The sequence below is a fragment of the Caloenas nicobarica genome, chromosome 19 (genome assembly GCF_036013445.1).
Source record: "Caloenas nicobarica isolate bCalNic1 chromosome 19, bCalNic1.hap1, whole genome shotgun sequence".
NCBI classification, from domain to species: domain Eukaryota; kingdom Metazoa; phylum Chordata; class Aves; order Columbiformes; family Columbidae; genus Caloenas; species Caloenas nicobarica.
The window spans coordinates 216,238-234,616 of record NC_088263.1 but is presented as its reverse complement, the minus strand read 5'-3'; the positions used below and the strand labels follow the sequence as shown (position 1 = coordinate 234,616).

Below are 18,379 nucleotides of genomic sequence, written 5' to 3'. Positions count from 1 at the left end.
CTGCTTTCCTGCCACAATGTGTATTTTCAGGGTGCACGTGAGACAGCTATTGAACATCAGCAGAGACCGGGGAAACTCTCCAAAACACCTGGTTTTTACACTGCCCTTGCACTCAGTGATAGAGGTGACAAGTGACACAGTGGTCACACAGCACTGCTGGGGAGCAGAGGCTTTGCCTGCTGAGGCAAACCGACACTTCCAGATTCACTAGTCTGAGACTGTTAGAGGGCGATTTGGGCTTCAATACCAGAACATAAGCATTTCCATCACAGAACCTCAGCCACCACCTCTGTGATCGTCTTGTCAGAGATCCACAAACACCATGGTGCAAAACATGTGATGGCTATAAAAAGTGTCCTGTCCTCCCTAAGTCATTGTTTCCCTCACTACCTTAGACTACTGCAGTAATAATTATATAGCCATATGAAGAAAATTAAGTCACTTTCAGCCAAACCAGATGTGGACAGGCTGGAGAGGGTCCAGAGAAGGGCCACAGAGATGATCAAAGGACTGGGCAGCTGCCATACGAGCAAAGGCTGAGAGAACTGGGCTTGTTCAGCCTGGAGAAAAGGTGGCTCAGGGAGAGCTCAGCACCATGTTCCACTGTTTACAGGGTGGCTACAAAGATGGACACGCCCTTTCTACAGGGAGTCCCAGGGAAAAGATATGGGGCAATGGGTACAAGTTACTCCCGGGGAGATCCTTACTGGACACAAGCAGGAAATTTTTCACCATGAGAACAATCAACCATTGGAATAATCTCCCCAGGGAAGTGGTGAATTCCTCAAAATTGGACAATTTTAAGATTCAGCTGGACAGGGTACTGGGCCAGCTTGTCTAGACTGGGCTTGAGCCAGGAAAGGTTGGACCAGGCGATCTTTGTCCCCTCCAGCCTGGGATTCTATGAGAATGTCTGCACAGGGCTGCATGTGTGTGCACATGCATGTGCGTGTATGTGTGTACACATACATATGTGTGCACATGTGTGACTGTGTGCGCAACCAGGTCCCAGGAGCTGGTCTGTCACGGGGCATCCCACTGACCGGCATCCACATCTGGGACGGACACATCTGGCGGTTATGGGCTTCTCCAAAAATGGATTTCTCATTGACCCGGACTATGTCAGTGACTCATTGACCTGAATAGAAAAGATCTGGAGGACAGAAAACATGAGGTTCGGCCCCTTTCAAAGCACAACACATCCACTCTGACATGATGTCTCCAGCCAGATCTCTGTGTCCACCTACAAAGCAAACCCCCATTCCAAGAGCCATCCAGCTGCCCACAACCCAGCGCTTCTGGACTTTGATTTTCTCCTTTAAACATCTCTCCAAACCATTCCCTGGTTCCTTTGCCCAGACTGGGGGTACTGGCCCCATGTGTGTGCTGCTCGTGCCGCTCTCACCTCTGCAGCTCCCGCAGCCGCTCCAGCTGGTGCTGCTGCTCCAGCGCACTCAGGCACTGCTGGTGCTGCGCCAGCAGCTCTGCCCACTCCTGCCTCGCGTCCTGCCGCTGCCACAGCAGCCGAGCCGCCCGCTGCTCTTTCTCCCACTGCAGCATCTGCTCCTGCTGCCCGTGGGTCTCCTGCACCTTCCCCGAGGTCCTGCCTGGAGAGACCCCGTGAGGGGTCATGGCACAGAAGTGTTTCTTTCAATGCGGTTTGCACTCTCCACTGAAAGTGCACAGAGGGATTTGGGAACAGGACGCTGAGCTCGGGCTGCTCCGCAGTCGGAGCCCTGACCCCTCTGCTGCTGCCCAGTGCTGCCCTGGCTGGGGACGTGCTGGCCACGGCACCGGCCCCTCCTCCCGCTCACCCGCGGGACAGTGCTGGTGACAGCGGACCCCACCCTGGCTCACCCCTGGGGCTCCTCTGCCCCACCAGCCCCAGCCCGCCCGCCCCAGGGATGGATGCGGGAAGCGCCTCACAGCTCCCAGCCCAGCTCCTCCCTGAGCCCGCCCCGACAGCCGCGCTCGGGGAGTCCAGGGACCGAGAGCTTCCCCCCCTGCACCTCCACCGGCTCCCACTGCCCGCCCGGGGGAACCGGGGCTGCTCGGCCCGTCACCCCCCGGCCGTGCCGAACTCCCGCCCGGCCCCGCCGCCGCACGGCGCGGCGCTCAGCCAGCCCGCCGCCCGCATGGAGCGCGCCGCCCTCGGGGAAGGACCCGTTCCCATAGCGACAGGGGCTGCGCCGCGCGGGGCCGGCCTTGGAGAGCCCCCGCTGCCATAGCAACGGGGGTGTCTGCTGCGCGGCCTGACTAGAAATGTCTTCAGAGCTCCTGCCCGTGTCGCCCTCGCTCCTCTGTCCCCAGAGCACATCCCGCTGAAGGGACCAGAGCGGCCCCGCTGTCACCCGGGCTGGAGCAGCCTTGCAGCACCTTTTCTTACATCCACTTAGAGCTGAACAAAGTTCAGCCCAGTCTGCTCAAAGGGGCATCTCTCATTAGTGTCTCTCTAATTGGATTCAGACAAAGAGGATCTGCCTGGTTCCCACTGATTCTGAGCTTGAAGCAAACGCTGAGGAAAACATGAAGAGGTTGAGTCCTCTGTGCTGCTCGGCATGAAAAAGCACCTGCCCCGGGTGCCAGGGTTACCCGGAGCACCAAGGAGCCACGTGTCCATGGAGCTCTCGCTGTCCAGGGGCTGAGAGGGATTGAAACCACAGGAACATGTGTAGAGACCAATGACATGGAAAACACTCCAAGGAGCCACGACTGGGCGTGATTTTCCCTCAACCTTCAGATCTAATGTGGTTAATTAGAGAAAATTCAGACAGGTAGTCAAAGTGAAAAATGTCAAAGCAGAAAGGCAAAGTGAATAAAATCTTTGATTTTTAAAGGTCCGTTCTGCACTGATCCTGGTGTTGGTTACAGGGATGTCCTTGAGCAGAGTCTGCAGCGCTGGCCTGTGTGGCTGGGGGCCTCAGCCCCGTCCCCCTTGCAAACCCGCAGTGCTGGTACAGAGCCGGGCTCGCTCTGCACCACCCCCAGCCTGGACCAGCTCGTGGTGCTGCAGCGTCCCAGGCAGACATCAGGTGTCTGACCGTGAACAGCCAGCACCACTGCAGGGCCCAGTGTCCCTGAGGTGCTGTCCTGGAATTGGCATCTGTCACACAGGACCTGGGGACACCAGAGCACTTTGCAGTGCAGGTGGAGCCGGGCAGGGGATCCCGGGACATCTGCACTGGCACCAGGTGTCTGTGACTCTGGACCTGAAGATGTTTGTGTCCTACAGCCACTCCCCGTTCTGGAGAACACTTTTCAGAAAAAGGAAATCTCCCCCCAGACTTAAAAAAGCTGAAATGTGTGCTGACACCTTTCTTTGCTTTGTCTTTGTCCTCAGTTCTTCTTACTTTCATTTTCATTGACATTAAAGGACACAGAGCCCCACGCCCACAAAATCTTCCCTGCCCAGGACTCCTCAGCCTTCGCCCAGGGTGACTCACACTGAGGTGTCGACATCTCTTCACTGGTATAGGTGTTGGTTTAGATGGTCACCCATAGCACGGGAGGATTCATGTCCCTCAACATCTCCAGTCAGAACCAGGGCCCAACATCACCATGGGATCATTAGGGAGCTGAGGGTGAAGGGACCTCAGGAGTCTGCAGTCCAGCCTGTCGCAAACTGGGTCAGACCAAGGTGTTCAAGCCTTGCTACAGTCTGAGCTTGTGACCCCTTTCTAGGCTACTGGCTGAGCTCATGGGGAAAACATTTTCCTTGTGTCCTGACTGAACCTCTTCTCTTTCCCATTCCACCCATTGTCTTGTGTCCTCCAGCCATGTGCTGTGGTGAAGAGCCTGGCTCTGCATTCTCTGTGGCTCCTTGGTGGGACGGGAAGGCTGGGATGAGGTCCAGTCAGACCTGAGGGCCCTTGATTTGGTGAGGTTCTGCAAGATGTCCTCTCCTCCAGTCAGATGGGGTGTCCCTGGGGAACTGGGGCGCCCACAGGGGGAAACTAAGGAGTCTGGGAGGGACCCAGGCATCCGGGGAAGGTTCTAGACCTCTAGAAATCCTGGAGAACCTCAAAGTCCAGGATAAGGCATTTTGGGGAAAATTGGGCTGGAATTGGGTCTTCCCCCACCCCGGCCTTGAGCTCTTGACTAATCAGGAGAGGTGAAAAGGGTGGACCTTGTGCTGCGATTGGCTGAGGGAGAGGGAGGCGGGGTAAAGGTGGCGGCCAATCAGGGGAGAGGTGGAGATGGGAGGTGGCTGCCACAAGGGGGCGACCCGACGCTAAGGAGGGACCCAGGCGTCCAGGTGATCCCACCCCAACCCCCATGTGAGGGTAAAATCCAAACTCTGGGAGGTTTTAAAATTGGGTTGGAAAAAAAATAGTTTTGGGGCTGGGCAGAATATGGCAAAAAGGGGGTTCGGATAAAAAAAGGCCAAAACCGGTGAGTTTTGGTGTGTGTGGGGGGAGTGTTTTCTGGGATTAAAGAGACAAATCAGGAATTTTCCCAAAAAATAAAGGCTTAGGGGTTTTTTAATATGTAGAAATGGTGGGTTTTGCAAAGCAAGTGATTTTTGCCCAAAAGTGCCGATTTTTGAGCACAGAAATGCAGGGTTTTTTTGGCCAGAAAAGGGAAGATTTTTGAGCACTAAAGTGAAGATTTTGCGGCATAGAAGTGAAGAATTGGGGAGGAGAAAAATCAAGGGCTTTGGGTGGAAATCTGCATATTTCGGGGGCACAAAATTAAGTCTCATCCAAGTCGTTGATGAATATATTGAACAGCACTGGTCCCAGTACCGACCCGAGGGACCCACCAGGCACCGGCCTCAGCTGGTCCTGTTGACGTCAACTCTCTGTTCTCCCCTCAGTTCACGGTCCTGTCACTGCCCGACCGTCCAGAACAACCCCCTCAGTTCAGCTGCGTGTCCCAGCGGTTTTTACTGGATCCCCAAATGCACAAGAACGCCCCCAAACCCCCTGAAATTCACCCCAAACTCCCCCCTGCAGGCCCCACATGTCCCTTATGGCCCCAAACCCCCGTGGGTTCCCGGCGCCCCCTAGAGGCGGGAGGGCGCCCCCCCGGCCACCACCAGGGTCTCTCCCCCCACGTAGGCAGCACCGGGCGAGCACAGGAAGGTCACGACCTCGGCCACGTCCTCTGGGGTGCCCAGCCTGGGTCAGAGGTCAGGGGTCACTCAGGGTCACCCAACAGGGGAGGGGGGAAGGGAAGGGGACCCAGACGTCCAGGCCCCGCCCACCTGTCGATGCCCATGGCGGCCATGACACGCTGCAGCGTGGCCTCGTCCTGCCACAGCTGGAGGGGAAGGGGTGTAGTCACAGCCACGCCCCATATGCCACACCCCCTGAGGCCACTCCCACCCCATTGAGCTTCCACGAGGTTCCAGCCCCTCCCCCCCTTGGCTCCACCCCCCGCCCACTTCCCATGTGATCCCCGCCCACTCCAGGGCCCGCCTGCTTAAGCCCCTCCCACTCTCCGGCCACCCCCTCCCCGGGCTCCACCCCCCATTGAGTGCCCGCCATGCGCTGCTGGCCATGCCCACCCCGTTGACCCCGCCCCCCATTGGCCCCGCCCCTCACAGCGGCGCTGAAGCGGGTCCGGACCAATCCGGGTGCGACGCCGTTGACGCGGATCCCGCGAGGCCGCAGCTCATTGGCCAGAACCTTCACCAGCCCCAGCAGCGCCGCCTTGCTGACGCTGTAGGGACCCAGCGCCTGCTCCGGTGTAAAGCAGTATGAACCAGTATAACTCAGTATAACTCTGTATAACCCACAGTATAACCCCGTATAACCCAGAATAATCCCCCAGTATAACCCAGTATAGCCCCGTATAACCCAGTAGGAACCAGTATGAACCAGTATAACCAGCTATAAACCCATGTAGCCCAGTGTAAACCAGAATAACACCCATTATAGCCCAGTATAACCCAGTATGACCCTTTACAACTGGGTATAAACCAGTATAACCCAGTATAGGGGAGTATCTCCCAGTTTAACCCACAGCATAACTCAGAAAAATCCCCCAGTACCCCCCACTATAACCCAGTGTAAACCAGTATAGCCCAGTACAATCCGGTATAGACCAATATAATCCAGTATCCCCCGGTATGACCCACTACAACCCAGTATAAACCAGTTTAAACCGATATCTTCCCACTATTCCCCAGTATAAGCCCCCAGTCCCCCCAGTACAAACCAGTCCATACTGGGAATGGCGCATATGCCGCCACCGATGACACCAGCACGATGGCCCCGCCCCTGCACGGTGAGAGGGGCTTAACGCTGTGGGGCGTGGCCACAACCCCTCCCCATCCCCCCATCCCCCCCAGGCCCCACCCACTCACCCCCTGCGCTCCATGTGTGGCACCACCAGCCGAACCAACATGGCGGCCGCCGTCACATTGACCTGGAAGAGCTTCCGGGGCAGGGCCAGAGGTCAAAGGGTGTGGTGGGGGCGGGGCCAGAGGAGGGGGCGGGGCTCACCTTCTCCCACACTGATTCGTCAGCATCCAGGGCGGGGCCCAGGGCGGGGTTCACAGCCGCGTTGGACACCAGGATGTCGATGCCCCCATAGGTGTCGAGGGCCTGCAGAGACCCAGGTGTCCGGGCCCCACAAGTGGGACCAACAATCACCCCCCATAACCAGCCCCAGGACCCATAACCACCCCCCATGGCACTCCATAAGTGGCCAGGACTTGTGGGGCAGAAGGGACCCAGGCGCCCGGGAGGGACCCAGGCGTCTGGGACCCACAAGTGTGACCCATAACTGTGACCCATAGTGACCCATAACCCCCGCATTGTGCCCCATAACCACCCCCGTGACCCATAAGTAACCAGGACCTGTGGGGGACAGAAGAGACCCAGGCATCCAGGATCCGTAAGTGTGATCCACAACCCTCCTGTGACCCATAACTACATCCCATAGCGACCCATAGCCCTCCTGTGACCCATAACTGTGCCCCATAAGTGCCCAGGATGTGTGGGGCAGGAGGGACCCAGGCATCCAGGACCCATAAGTGTGACACACAACCCCCCCATTGTGCACCATAACCCTCCTGCGACCCACAATTGGAACCCCATAGTGACCCGTAAGTGCCCAGGGACAGTGGGGCACCACAGTCCCCCCATTGTGCCCCAGAACCACCCCTATGACCCATAATTATGACCCATAAGTTCCCAGGACCAATGGGGCAGAGGGGACCCAGGTGTCCAGGCCCCTCAAGTCTCACCTTCTGCACAAGTGCCTCCCGGCTGTGGGGCTGCCCCACGTGGCACACGACCCCGCTGACCTCCAGCCCCTCCCCCCGCAGCTGCTCCACAGCAGCTGCCACGTGTGGGGCGCGGCGGGAACTGAGAACAACAGAGGCCCCTGCGACCCCCAGAGCCCGTGACACCGCCAGCCCGATCCTGGGGGAGATGGGGAGCGGAGATGTGGGCAGGAGCTATGCGGCTGGCGGGTCTGTAGGGCTGGGGGTCTATGGGGCTGGATCTGTGGGGCTGGGGCGTCTATGGGGCACTGGGGGGGTCTATGGGGCACTTATGGGTCTCTATGGGGCAACTGGGGGTCACTATGGGGCCCTTGGGGGTCATTAAGGTGCACTTATGGGGCACTGTGAGTGATCTATGGGGCTGGATCGATGGGGCTGGGGGGTGTATGGGGCATTTATAGGAAACTATGGGGCATTTATAGGTCACTATGGGACGCTTGGGGGTCACTTATGGGGCACTTATGGGGCTCTATGGGGCTGGGGGCTCTGTGGGGCGGGTTCTATGGGGCTGATCTATGGGACAGCTCTGTGGTGCAGATCTATGTGTCACTCACCCGGCCGTGGCCGCTGTCACCACGGCCACTTTCCCCGCCAGCGGCCGCCCAGACGCCCGGGTCCCTTTCCCGAACTCCTGGGTCGCGCCGGACGCCTGGGTCCCACTGGCCGCCATGCCCCGGCCCCACAGCCTCCCCACGGCCGCTCTGCCCCACATGGCACCCGGACTTTGTCCCTCCGGGGACACTGGGAGGGAACTGGGAGGGGGAACTGGGAGCAGTGGGGGGGACTGGGGGGGACGGCGGCCATGGGGACTGGGACGGGGAGAATGGGGGGAGGTGGAGGGGACTGGGGGGAACTGGGAGGGACTGGGGGGGACTGAGGGGCGGGCGCTGGGGGAACTGGGGGGGGAACTGGGGGGGAACTGGGAGCTACTGGTGCAAATCGGGCCCCGTCTGGGGGGGTTCCGGCGCCTTCCGGTGGGTTCGGCTCTTCTCGGAAGAGTTCGGCTCCTCTCGGGTCCCTTCGGTTGGTTTCAGCTCCGCTCGGGCGCCTTCGGGCGCGCTCGGCATCGGCCGGGACTCGGCTCCGTTCGGCTCCGCTCGGCTCCGCTCGTTTCCCCGCCCTTTTCAACAGCCGTTCGCTCGCCGCTCCCGCCCGGCCCGGGGCGCGGACAGCGGGGGGAGTGTCGGGGCTCCCGGCTGGAGCTGCTCCCGCCGCCCCCGCCCAGAGGGCGCCGCTCCGCGTCACGAGCCGCGGGGCCGCAGGAGGAGCCCCCTCGTTTTTAACATTAAAATGTTGAAAAAGAGGGGCCTGCCTCATATAAAGCCCTAAAATGGTGGAAAGTGGGTCTTTAAACCCCTAAAGTGACTGAAAAAGGACCCCACCTCAATGTAAACTACTAAAATGACTGAAAAAAGGGACCCTCGTCTCATTTTAAACCCCTAAAATGACTTAAAGGGGGAATTCTACTTCAGTTTAAGCCCTTAAATTGGTTGAAGAAAGGGATCCCACCTCACTTTAAACCCCTAAAATGGTTAAAAAAAGGACACCTCTCATTTTAACCCCCTAAAACTGCTAAAAAAAATCAATGCCTCTCATTTTAAACCTCTAAAATAACTGAAAAGTGGGACCCACCTCAATTTAAGTCTTATAAAATGACTGAAAAGTGGGATTGCCCTCAGTTTAAACCCCTAAATTGACTGAAAAAAGGGATCCAACCTAGGGAGCCCCTTTCACTTTAAACCCTTAAAATGGCTAAAAAATATGGATCCCCCTCAATTTAAACCCTTAGAACATTTAAAAAAGGGATGGTCCCCCAAAATGGCAGGAGGAGGAACCCCCTCCCCTCCAGCCCCACAAAACGTGATTTTTTAAAAAATCTTTTTTCCTCATAAATGTCTTTTTTTTTTTTTTTTTAGTTTTGATGGTTTTCTATCTCGTCACGCAGGTCCCTGCCCCGTCCGCACCAACTGCTGCCCGTCCCCCACCCAGAGGCACCTTGTGCTTCATCCCCCTCACAGCCCATTGTCTCCCCCCACCCCGCCTCAGCTGCTGCTCCGGCTGCCCCTGTGGGTGAGGAAGGGTCCCTGTGAGCAGCCTCAGCACAGCAGATCACAAACGTGCCCCGTGGGGCTGTGTGAGGAAGATTCCAGCACAGCCATGTAGCGTGTGTGTGTGCATGCGCGCCTTAGCAGCCTCGTGCTGTGAGAGCTGTGAGACACCCATGTGTTCTCTGTGGTGGAGGACGGGCAAGAGACTGGAGCTACAGCAGAGGAAGGGAGGAAAGGACAGACAGACACAGACAGAAGGGCCTGAGCTCCACAGCTTGCCTGGCCGTGCAGAGAGCAGGAGCTCTGGTGAGTCCTGGGCCCTTGGGGTCGTGTCACCTCTTCTGTGTCCCAGTCCCTCCCTGTCCCCTCTTTCTGTCTGTGTCATTTTTCTCACTTCCCTGTACCTCTCTTCCCCTCTATTATTGTGCTTTCACAGAATCACAGAATCACAGAATGTTAGGGATTGGAAGGGACCTCGAAAGATCATCTAGTCCAATCCCCCTGCCGGAGCAGGAACACCCAGATGAGGTTACACAGGAAGGCGTCCAGGCGGGTTTTGAATGTCTGCAGAGAAGGAGAATCCACAACCTCCCTGGGCAGCCTGGGCCAGTGTTCCGTCACCCTCACTGAGAAGAAGTTTCTTCTCAAATTTAAGTGGAACCTCTTGTGTTCCAGCTTGAACCCATTACCCCTTGTCTTACTGTTGGTTGTCACCGAGAAGAGCCTGGCTCCATCCTCGTGACACCCACCCTTTATATATTTATAAACATTGATGAGGTCACCCCTCAGTCTCCTCTTCTCCAAGCTACCTGCTCCCTGTCTCCCCCTTCTCTTTTCTCCAAGACTCTCTATGCCATCCTGACTCTCCCTTTGCTTTCCTTATCACCCTTCCTTCCTGCTTCCTGTGCCTCTTTTTTTCTGTCTCTCTCTATGCTGCAGACCTTTGTGGCTTTTTCCTTCTCCATCTCTTTGTTCTGATCTGCATCCCTCTCATTTTCCCCATAATCTCTCCAACCTTTTCCCTGTCTTTTGTCTCTTTCTGCCTGTATGTCCTACTCTCTGCCCTTGTCTTCCCATCTCCCTCATTCCTCCTGCTTCTCTCTCTCTCTGTTGCTCTGTTCTGTTCACTGTCACTGTGTTTTTCATTCTGTATTCCACTGTCCCTGCCCTTCTTCCTGTTCATCTCTCCTCTCTCAGTCTCTCTCCACTGGTCCCTCACCATTTCCCCACCCTTCTCCATCTCTCTGCAGGGTTCCTGACACCTCTCTCTGTGTCTCCATCTCTCTGTGCTGCTCACTGTCCCTGGTTTTATCTTTCTCTTTAGCTGCCCCTTTCCTCTCTCTTGCTCTATCTTTCATTTCTCCACCTCTTCATCCCACTGCCCACCACAGTTGTTTTTTTTTCTTTCAGTGCTGTCCTGTCCCCTGTTCCTTTGCCCTTTCTCTGTCACTGCTCCCTGTCTTCTTCATCTCCGTCCTGCAGCTCATCACCGTTTTTCTCTTCTTCCATCCCTTTGTCCTGCTCTCTGTCCTTGTCTTTGTCTCTCCTTCCCGTTGTTCTGCTGCCCATCTCTTTTTCCCTTTTTGCTCCACCTCTCTGTCCTGCTCCCTGCCCCTCTCATTCCTTCTCTGTTTCTCTGCCCTTCTCCCTGTCTGTCCACAACTCTGTTTTTCTGTCCTGCTCCCTCTGTAGTCTTTCCACTCTCTCTGTCACTCGTGTTCCTGTCACTTTCATTTCTCACTCCATCTTTGTCCTGCAGCTGAAAGCTGGTTTCTGGTCTCCATCTCTGTCCTGCTGCCCAGCCCAGGCTTTTTTACCTCTATCTCTGTCCTGCTGCCTGTCTCATATTTTTGCCCATCTTTCCCTTTGTGCTGCCTCCCTGACCCTTTTTTCTCTCTCTGTGTCACCCTGTCCTGCTCTCTGTCTTTGTGTTTCTCTGACAATCCATGTCCTGCTCCCTTTCCTTCTCTTTCTTCCTCTCCTCTCCTCTCCTCTCCTCTCCTCTCCTCTCCTCTCCTCTCCTCTCCTCTCCTCTCCTCTCCTCTCCTCTCCTCTCCTCTCCTCTCCTCTCCTCTCCTCTTTCCTCACAGTCAGTCAAATAACAAAGACACCCTTTGCCTGAAAGGACAGGGGAGTTTCAGTTCCAACATCAATTTCAAGGACACATAACACAATGAATACAAGTGTTGCTTTGGTTTGATTTTCTTTTATCTTATTTTGTTGTTTATTTATTAATTTACTTTATGTTAATTCACATTATGTTATTTCATGTCATTTTTTTTCTGTTTCATACTCTCTTTCAGAACTGATGCTCACAAGCCCATGTGTAGCCAGGAGTAGGCTGATGCATTCTTGAGTTTAGCGTGAGAAAACATCCCTTGCAGACTGGCAAAGACAAGTCCCAGAGCTGCACAGAGCAGCAGCAGGAATAGAGGCCAAGCTGTCGCTGGTTCCTGCAGAGGGAGAACCTTGACAATGAGGCGTGGGACTGACCATGCACAAAACAAAAAGAAGAAGAAGAATAGGAAGAAGAAGAGGTGAGTGGTACTGTGGCATCTTTTCCAAAGCGTGACACGTAGCTATGATGAGCAGACTTTTTGCCTTCCACAACTTGTCTGGGTGCTGCGCTTCTTGGCCAGGGATGCATGAGAAGCGCTCTGGTCCATGCCAGGTGCTTGTATTGCCCTCAGGGAGAGCTGAGAAGTGGCAGCTGCGGCTGGTGCAGCCAGCCCTGAGCCCTGTGAAGCAGGGGCTGTTGTAGTGGAAGTTTTTGGTTTTGGTAGCTTGGTTGAGGTTGTTGAGGTGGTTTGAGGTTGTTTGTTTGAGGCAGGTTCTTTGAGCGTGTTGTGAGAGGCTGGTTGTTGAAGGCTGGTGGGTTTAGGTTGCTGAATGTAGGTGATCTTTGGTTGTTTTCCCTTGGTTGTTTTAGGTGGTCTATGTGAAGTTGTTTTCATTGAGGTTGTTTTGAGTAGTTTGGTTTTGGTTGGTTTTGGTCGTTTGGTTGAGGTTGTTTAGATGATTTTAGGTTGGGTGATTTAGGTTGGTTATTTTCGGTTGTTTTTTTTCTTTTTTTTCAGTAGGCAGTTTAGGTAGGTTGGTTGATGTCTGTGTATTTTAGGTAGGTTTGATTTCCATGAGTGAGGTTGCTTGGAGGGTCTTGTTGAAGTGGGTTCAGGTTATTTGGCTGAGGTTGTTTGAAATGTTTTCAGGTAGGTTGGCTTAGGTGATTTGCTTTGGGTAGGCTGTTTGAGGTTGTTTAGGTGTTTCGTGGTGGTTTAGGTTGAATAGGTGGTTTAGTTTGGGTTTTTTGGTAGGTTTGGGTTGGTTTGTTTGGTGGTTTAGGTTTTTTTGGTCATTTGGTTGAGGTTGGTTTAGTTGTTTGGGTTGTTTGAGGTTTGTTGTTTTCAGTTGTTTTGTGCTGTAGGAGGTTGGTTGTGTGTTTGTAGGTTGTCTGTTTCTCAGAGGTTTCATGTTGTTTAAGCTCGACTCTTTTAGGTCACTGAGGCTTGGTTGTTGTGTACACATACGCAGGCACATCGCAAGAAGAGCCAGAGGCCACGAATGCATTGCAAAGAGCAAGTTTTATTTTAGTTACCTCTCTACTGGGGGATCTCCGAAGTCGCACCTAAGCTCCCAGGCAGAGGCGACACAAGCGGGGACGCAGGCACTGGTAAGTTCAGCCCTGCTGGAAGATCACTGGGCCTGCTGAGGTCGCCTGTATTTCAAGGCTTCAGGCAGGCGCAGCCTCCCGCTCTTTCTCACAACAAAGCAGGAATCTCAGACATAGTGATAAGGTGCCTAGAGTTTCTCACAGGCCTATGTTATCTAACACAGAGGTTGTACTCATCAAGGACACAAGGTCAGTAAAACAATTAGTGTGATGTATGTGCTTTTTCTACAGACAGGTGCAAGTCACTTTGAGCGTATTTACATTTAACTAACCTCCTCACCAAATCTTCTGCTATGTTCCCATACATTTGTTTGGTTTTGGTTCGGCTTGGTTGCTTGAGATTGCTTGAGGTTGGTTCAGGTAGTATGTTGTAGATTGTTTAAGGTTCTTTTCAGGCTGTTCATGGCTGGTTTTTTGAAGATTTTGAAGGTGGATTCGTTTAGGTTCTTGAAGTTGGTTGTTTCCAGTTGTTGAAGGTTGGTTGAGGTTAGTTGTTCTATGTTGTTTTGTTTTAGATAAGCTGTTCTAGGTAGGTTTAGGGCCAGCATGGTGGAGCATGAGCAGCAGGCTTCCAGGCCAAATGGCCCAAAGAAGCCGTGGCAAGGGGCCGTGCTGAGCACTGCAGAGGAAGGCAAAAAACCCCCAGAGACACCTGCTGTCCCACATCGGGGGAAAAAGAAAGCCTTCCTCCCCACAGCAGCAGGGCACCAGAGGCCATCTTCCTGGTGCTTGAGCTGCAGGCAGGAAGCGAGCCAAAACGGCCCAGAGGAGCTCTGAAAAGTAGTCACGCTCAATGCTGCAGAGGAAGGCAAAAGACCCCCGGGGACCAGTGCCAATCTGCCCTGGGGGAAAAAATTCCTTCCTGAACCCAGTGCTGGCGATGGGCTGTTCCCTGAGCATGTGAGCCAGACCTGGCTACTTGTCCCACAGGCTGCTCACGCCTCCCAGGAGCTGCCCAAGCCCTATCCTGCCTTGAGCTGGAGCTATCTCGGGGAATTCCCAGAGTGCCAGAATACCTCTGACCTGATGGACCTTGGGGGCAAGAATCCTTGCTGTCCCTGTGTAGGACACCAGTGGGTGTTCCAAAGCACTGCAAGACCTTGCAAGCCCTTGCAAGCCCTCTACATTCTATTTCTTACAGCTCCTGAGCGTTGCTCCGTAGGAGATGAGGATGATGTGCTCTGCAGTGCTCCTCAAGAAGGAATTGCCTTGGTCTTGCCACTGCTATCCAGTTGAAAAGGATTTGCATCCATGAGCTGAGCTTGGAAGGTGGCCCTGCCAGCAGATTGTCTTGCAGCGGAGAACCTCCAGCAGCCTCATGCAAGGTTTTGTTCCCTCAGGCCCTGGCCTGTGATTCCAGCAGCTCCTCAAGTGCTTCCTGTCAGATGTGTTGGGGCTGCCCCCCAGGCCAGCTCTGGCAGTGGACACGGGAGGCTGCTCCTTTGGATCCTGCGTGGGGCCTGGTGACCGCTGCATTGCTGGGTGCTGGCATTGTGACATGGGGCTGACAGAGCCACACATGTGCAGCCCCGCCTGCCCCCCCTGCGCCCAGCACCCTTTGGAGGAAGCCTTTGGGGTGCTGGCCCTGAATCAATCCCCGTACCTACAAAATAGGGGAGTAAGCAATCTAATAGTGTCCCTTCTTTGCAAAAATACACCATGGATTTGTTGCCAATCCAGCCTTACTTCCAGTAGTGATACTGCCTGTGACGATCTCCCATTCAATTACACGAAGGTGCCTTCTGTCTGGCACTTGGGGCAATGTATATTGTATATGTTTTGAGTTCTCTTCCTCAGACAGCTTCTGCCTCAGTGGATGTTTTGGCATCGATGGGTTGGGGGACTCAGCAGGTTGTGTCTCTTTGGGTGTTTAACAGAGGGACCTTCCTACCTGTGCCCTCTGACCATGGCTTCCACAGCAAACTGTTGGCTGACGTACACTTTGCAAATCAGCCCTTCGCGTGCAGCTTTCGAGATAGGCATGTGATGGGGAGTAGGTAACAGTGCCATATTTTTCAGGTATGGAGCCCTCAGGGCTCGGTCAGGGCTTGTCATGCAGAACTCCAAGCATAACAGAGCAGAACTCCTCTCCTCTCCTCGCCTCTCCTCTCCTCACCTCTCCTCTCGTCTCCTCTCCTCTCCGCTCCTCTCTCCTCTCCTCTCCTCTCATTTCCTCACAGTCACTCATATAACAAAGACACTGTTTGCCTGAAAGGACAGGGGGGTTTCAGTTCCAAAATCAAGTTCAAGGACACATAACACAATGAATGCAAGTGTTGCTTTGGTTTGATTTTATTTTATCTTATTTTGTTGTTTATTTATTAATTTACTTTCTTTTGTGTTAATTCATGCTATGTTATTTCATGTCATTTTTTTTCCGTTTCATACTCTGTTTCAGAACTGATGCTCACAAGCCCACGTGTAGCCAGGAGTAGGCTGATGCATTCTTCGGTTTAGCGTGAGAAAACATCCCTTGCAGGCTGGCAAAGGCAAATCCCAGAGCTGCAGAGAGCAGCAGCAGGAATAGAGGCCAAGCTGTCCCCGGTTCCTGCAGAGGGAGAACCTTGACAATGAGGCTGCTGTGCTTCTTGGCCAGGGATGCATGAGAAGCGCTCTGATCCCTGCCAGGCTCTTGTATTGCCCGCAGGGAGAGCTGAGAAGTGGCAGCTGCAGCTGGTGCAGCCAGCCCTGAGCCCTTCGAAGCAGGGACTGTTGTAGTGGAGGTTTTTGGTTCTGGTAGCTTGGTTGAGGTTGTTGAGGTGGTTTGAGGTTGTTTGTTTGAGGCAGGTTCTTTGAGCATGGCTTGAGATGCTGGTTGTTGAAGGCTGGTCGGTTTAGGTGCTGGATGTAGGTGATTTTTGGTTGAAGTTGTTTTCCCTTGGTTGTTTTAGGTGGTCTATGTGAAGTTGTTTTCATTGACGTTGTTTTGAGTAGTTTGGTTTCGGTTGGTTGAGGTCATTTGGTTGAGCTTGTTTAGATGATTTTAGGTTGGGTGATTTAGGTTGGTTATTTGAGAGTGTTTTGGTTTTTTTCCTTTTTTTCAGTAGGCAGTTTAGGTAGGTTGGTTGATGTCTGTGTTTTTTAGGTAGGTTGTTTTAGGTAGGTTTGATTTCCATGAGTGAGGTTGCTTGGAGGGTTCTTTTGAGGTTAGTTCAGGTTATTTGGCTGAGGTTGGTTGAATTGTTTTCAGGTAGGTTGGGTTAGGTGATTTGCTTTGGGTAGGCTGTTTGAGGTTGTTTAGGTGTTTTGTGCTGGTTTAGGTTGAATAGGTGGTTTAGTTTGGGTTTTTTGGTAGGTTTGTTTTTGTTTGTTTGGTGGTTTAGGTTTTTTTGGTCATTTGGTTGAGGTTGGTTTAGTTGTTTGGGTTGTTTGAGGTTTGTTGTTTTCAGTTGTTTTGTGCTGTAGGAGGTTGGTTGTGTGTTTGTAGGTTGTCTGTTTCTCAGAGGTTTCATGTTGTTTAAGCTCGATTCGATGGGAGTTTCAGCTGCACAGTCACACCCTGACCTTGTGGGTCCTTTCCTGCAGGTGTGTCCATGGGAGCACATGTCCCAGCTTTCCTCTGACCTGTGGGGCTGTGGGCAATGCAGTCTGTGGGGCTGGGGAATGAGATGAGTCTCCCTGAAACAAATGCCATCATTACGACACTTGTCTGTCTCTTTGAGGTTTCCTTACAAGCTGTGAGCTTCCCTCCAGGATGCAAACCTGTCCTACAGCATCTTTGTGTATCCGAAAGCCCCATGGAGAAGCGCAGAGCTGCTGTGACAGAGAAAATGCTGTTGGGTTTGTGAAATGTGTCAAGTGTGTCCTGGGCTAAACGTGGGGAGCTGAGACCTTGGGAAAGGGTGAGACATGTCGTGGCCTGAGGTGGGTCCCTCTGCTCTCAGCAGTGCCTGGTGGCTTTTCAGGGTAACATGGCAGTGTGATCAGCCTCCGTCTCAGAAAGGTGCCAGCCCAGGGCAGCTGGAGCAAGACAGAGGGACAGATCAGCTGCTCTCACTCTGCACTGAGCCACAGGCCTCCTCTGGTCTCGCAGGACTCGCTCTGTTCTCCCTGAGTGCAGCAGAAATGCTGAGGGTTTCTGACACCCAACACCACCCTCCAGGGGAGTTGCAGGATTGGACTAGATGATCTTTTGAGGTCCTTTCTAATCCCAAACATTCTGTGATTCTGTGAGGCTGTAAAAAACCCAAACATTTCAAACTTCATTTTACCATCCTGTTTCATTCTGGTGATAGTGCAGATGCTGACAGGCCCTTCTTCACCAGCAGCAGTCTCAGATGACAACTTTGAACCCCAGGACTGGCCCCTGCCCCCCGGTCCCATGACCCCCTGCTGCAGAGCAGGGCAGCCAGCGGGCACAGGCCCTGCTCCTCACGGCACCTCCAGCCAGCACCACCCAGGGCTCAGCCACGGGCCCAAAGGAAGGTCTGGAAAAGGACAAGGGGGTGTGGAGCAGGGGGAGGGTTTATGAGAAATGGCTTTGATTTTGCTCAGAGGAATCTCCCCTAACTTGTCACTTTCTTTTCCTGCTATGATAGTGCCCACGCCCATGGGCAGCAAATGTCCAGCAGCAGCTCCATCACCCAGTTCCTCCTCCTGCCATTCACAGACACACGAGAGCTGCAGCTCTTGCACTTCTGGCTCTTCCTGGGCATCTACCTGGCTGCCCTCCTGGGCAACAGCCTCATCATCATCACCACCATAGCCTGTGACCAGCACCTCCACACCCCCATGTACTTCTTTCTCCTAAACTTCTCTGTCCTCGACCTGGGCTCCATCTCCACCATTGTCCCCAAGTCCATGGCCAATTCCACCGGGGATACTAGGGCCATCTCCTATTCAGGATGTGCTGCACAGATCTTTTTGTTTCTCTTTTTAGCTTCTGCAGAGTATTGTCTTCTCACTGTCATGTCCTATGACCGCTACATTGCGATCTGCAAACCCCTGCATTATGGGACCCTCCTGGGCAGCAGAGCTTGTGTCCACATGGCAGCAGCTACCTGGGCCAGTGGGATTCTCTATGCTGTGATGCACTCGGCCAGTACTTTATCCCCACTACTCTGCAAGGGCAATGCTGTGAACCAGTTTTCTGTGAAATCCCCCAGATCCCCAAGCTCTCCTGTTCACATTCGTACCTCAGGGATATTTGGCTTATTTTGATTTGTGCATGTTTTGCATTTGGATGTTTTGTGTTCATTGTGCTGTCATATGTGCAGATCTTCAGGGCCGTGCTGAGGATCCCCTCTGAGCAGGGACAGCACAAAGCCTTTTTCACGTCCCTCACTCACCTGGCCATGGTCTCCCTGTTTTTGACCATTGCAATATTTAGCAACCTGAAGCCCCCCTCCATCTCCTCCCCATCCCTGGATCTGCTGGTGTCTGTTGTGTACTCGGTGGTGCCTCCATTTGTGAATCCCCTTATCTACG

The 18,379-nt window shown here is 53.8% G+C and overlaps 1 protein-coding gene and 1 long non-coding RNA gene across 2 annotated transcripts; one reads left to right on the top strand and one right to left on the bottom strand.

Annotated features, from left to right (window-relative positions):
* Positions 1-4,960: 4,960 nt before the first annotated feature.
* Positions 4,961-7,989, bottom strand: LOC135996473 (dehydrogenase/reductase SDR family member 4-like). Its single transcript, XM_065648510.1, has 8 exons — positions 7,789-7,989; positions 7,196-7,373; positions 6,450-6,551; positions 6,311-6,381; positions 6,173-6,224; positions 5,547-5,681; positions 5,207-5,262; positions 4,961-5,120 (listed from the first exon to the last, which is right to left on the bottom strand). Exons 1-8 carry the CDS (start codon positions 7,944-7,946, stop codon positions 5,006-5,008), a joined length of 867 nt encoding a protein of 288 aa, XP_065504582.1. The 5' UTR covers positions 7,947-7,989; the 3' UTR covers positions 4,961-5,005.
* A 934-nt stretch (positions 7,990-8,923) lies between these two features.
* LOC135996546 (uncharacterized) lies at positions 8,924-17,816 on the top strand. Its single transcript, XR_010607278.1, has 3 exons — positions 8,924-9,588; positions 11,586-11,819; positions 16,615-17,816. It is a non-coding gene; the product is annotated as an uncharacterized LOC135996546 (long non-coding RNA).
* The last annotated feature ends 563 nt before the right edge of the window (positions 17,817-18,379 follow it).

Bases quoted from the DNA above. Each gene is read 5' to 3' on its own strand.
- LOC135996473 (XM_065648510.1), bottom strand. From the start codon at position 7,946: ATGTGGGGCAGAGCGGCCGTGGGGAGGCTGTGGGGCCGGGGCATGGCG. The intron at 6,552-7,195 runs GTGAGACTTGAG...GGGTCTCTGCAG, and splicing joins GGGAGGCACTTGTGCAGAAG to GCCCTCGACACCTATGGGGG. The intron at 5,263-5,546 runs GTGAGGGGCGGG...CTTCCCCTCCAG, and splicing joins GGACCCGCTTCAGCGCCGCT to CTGTGGCAGGACGAGGCCAC.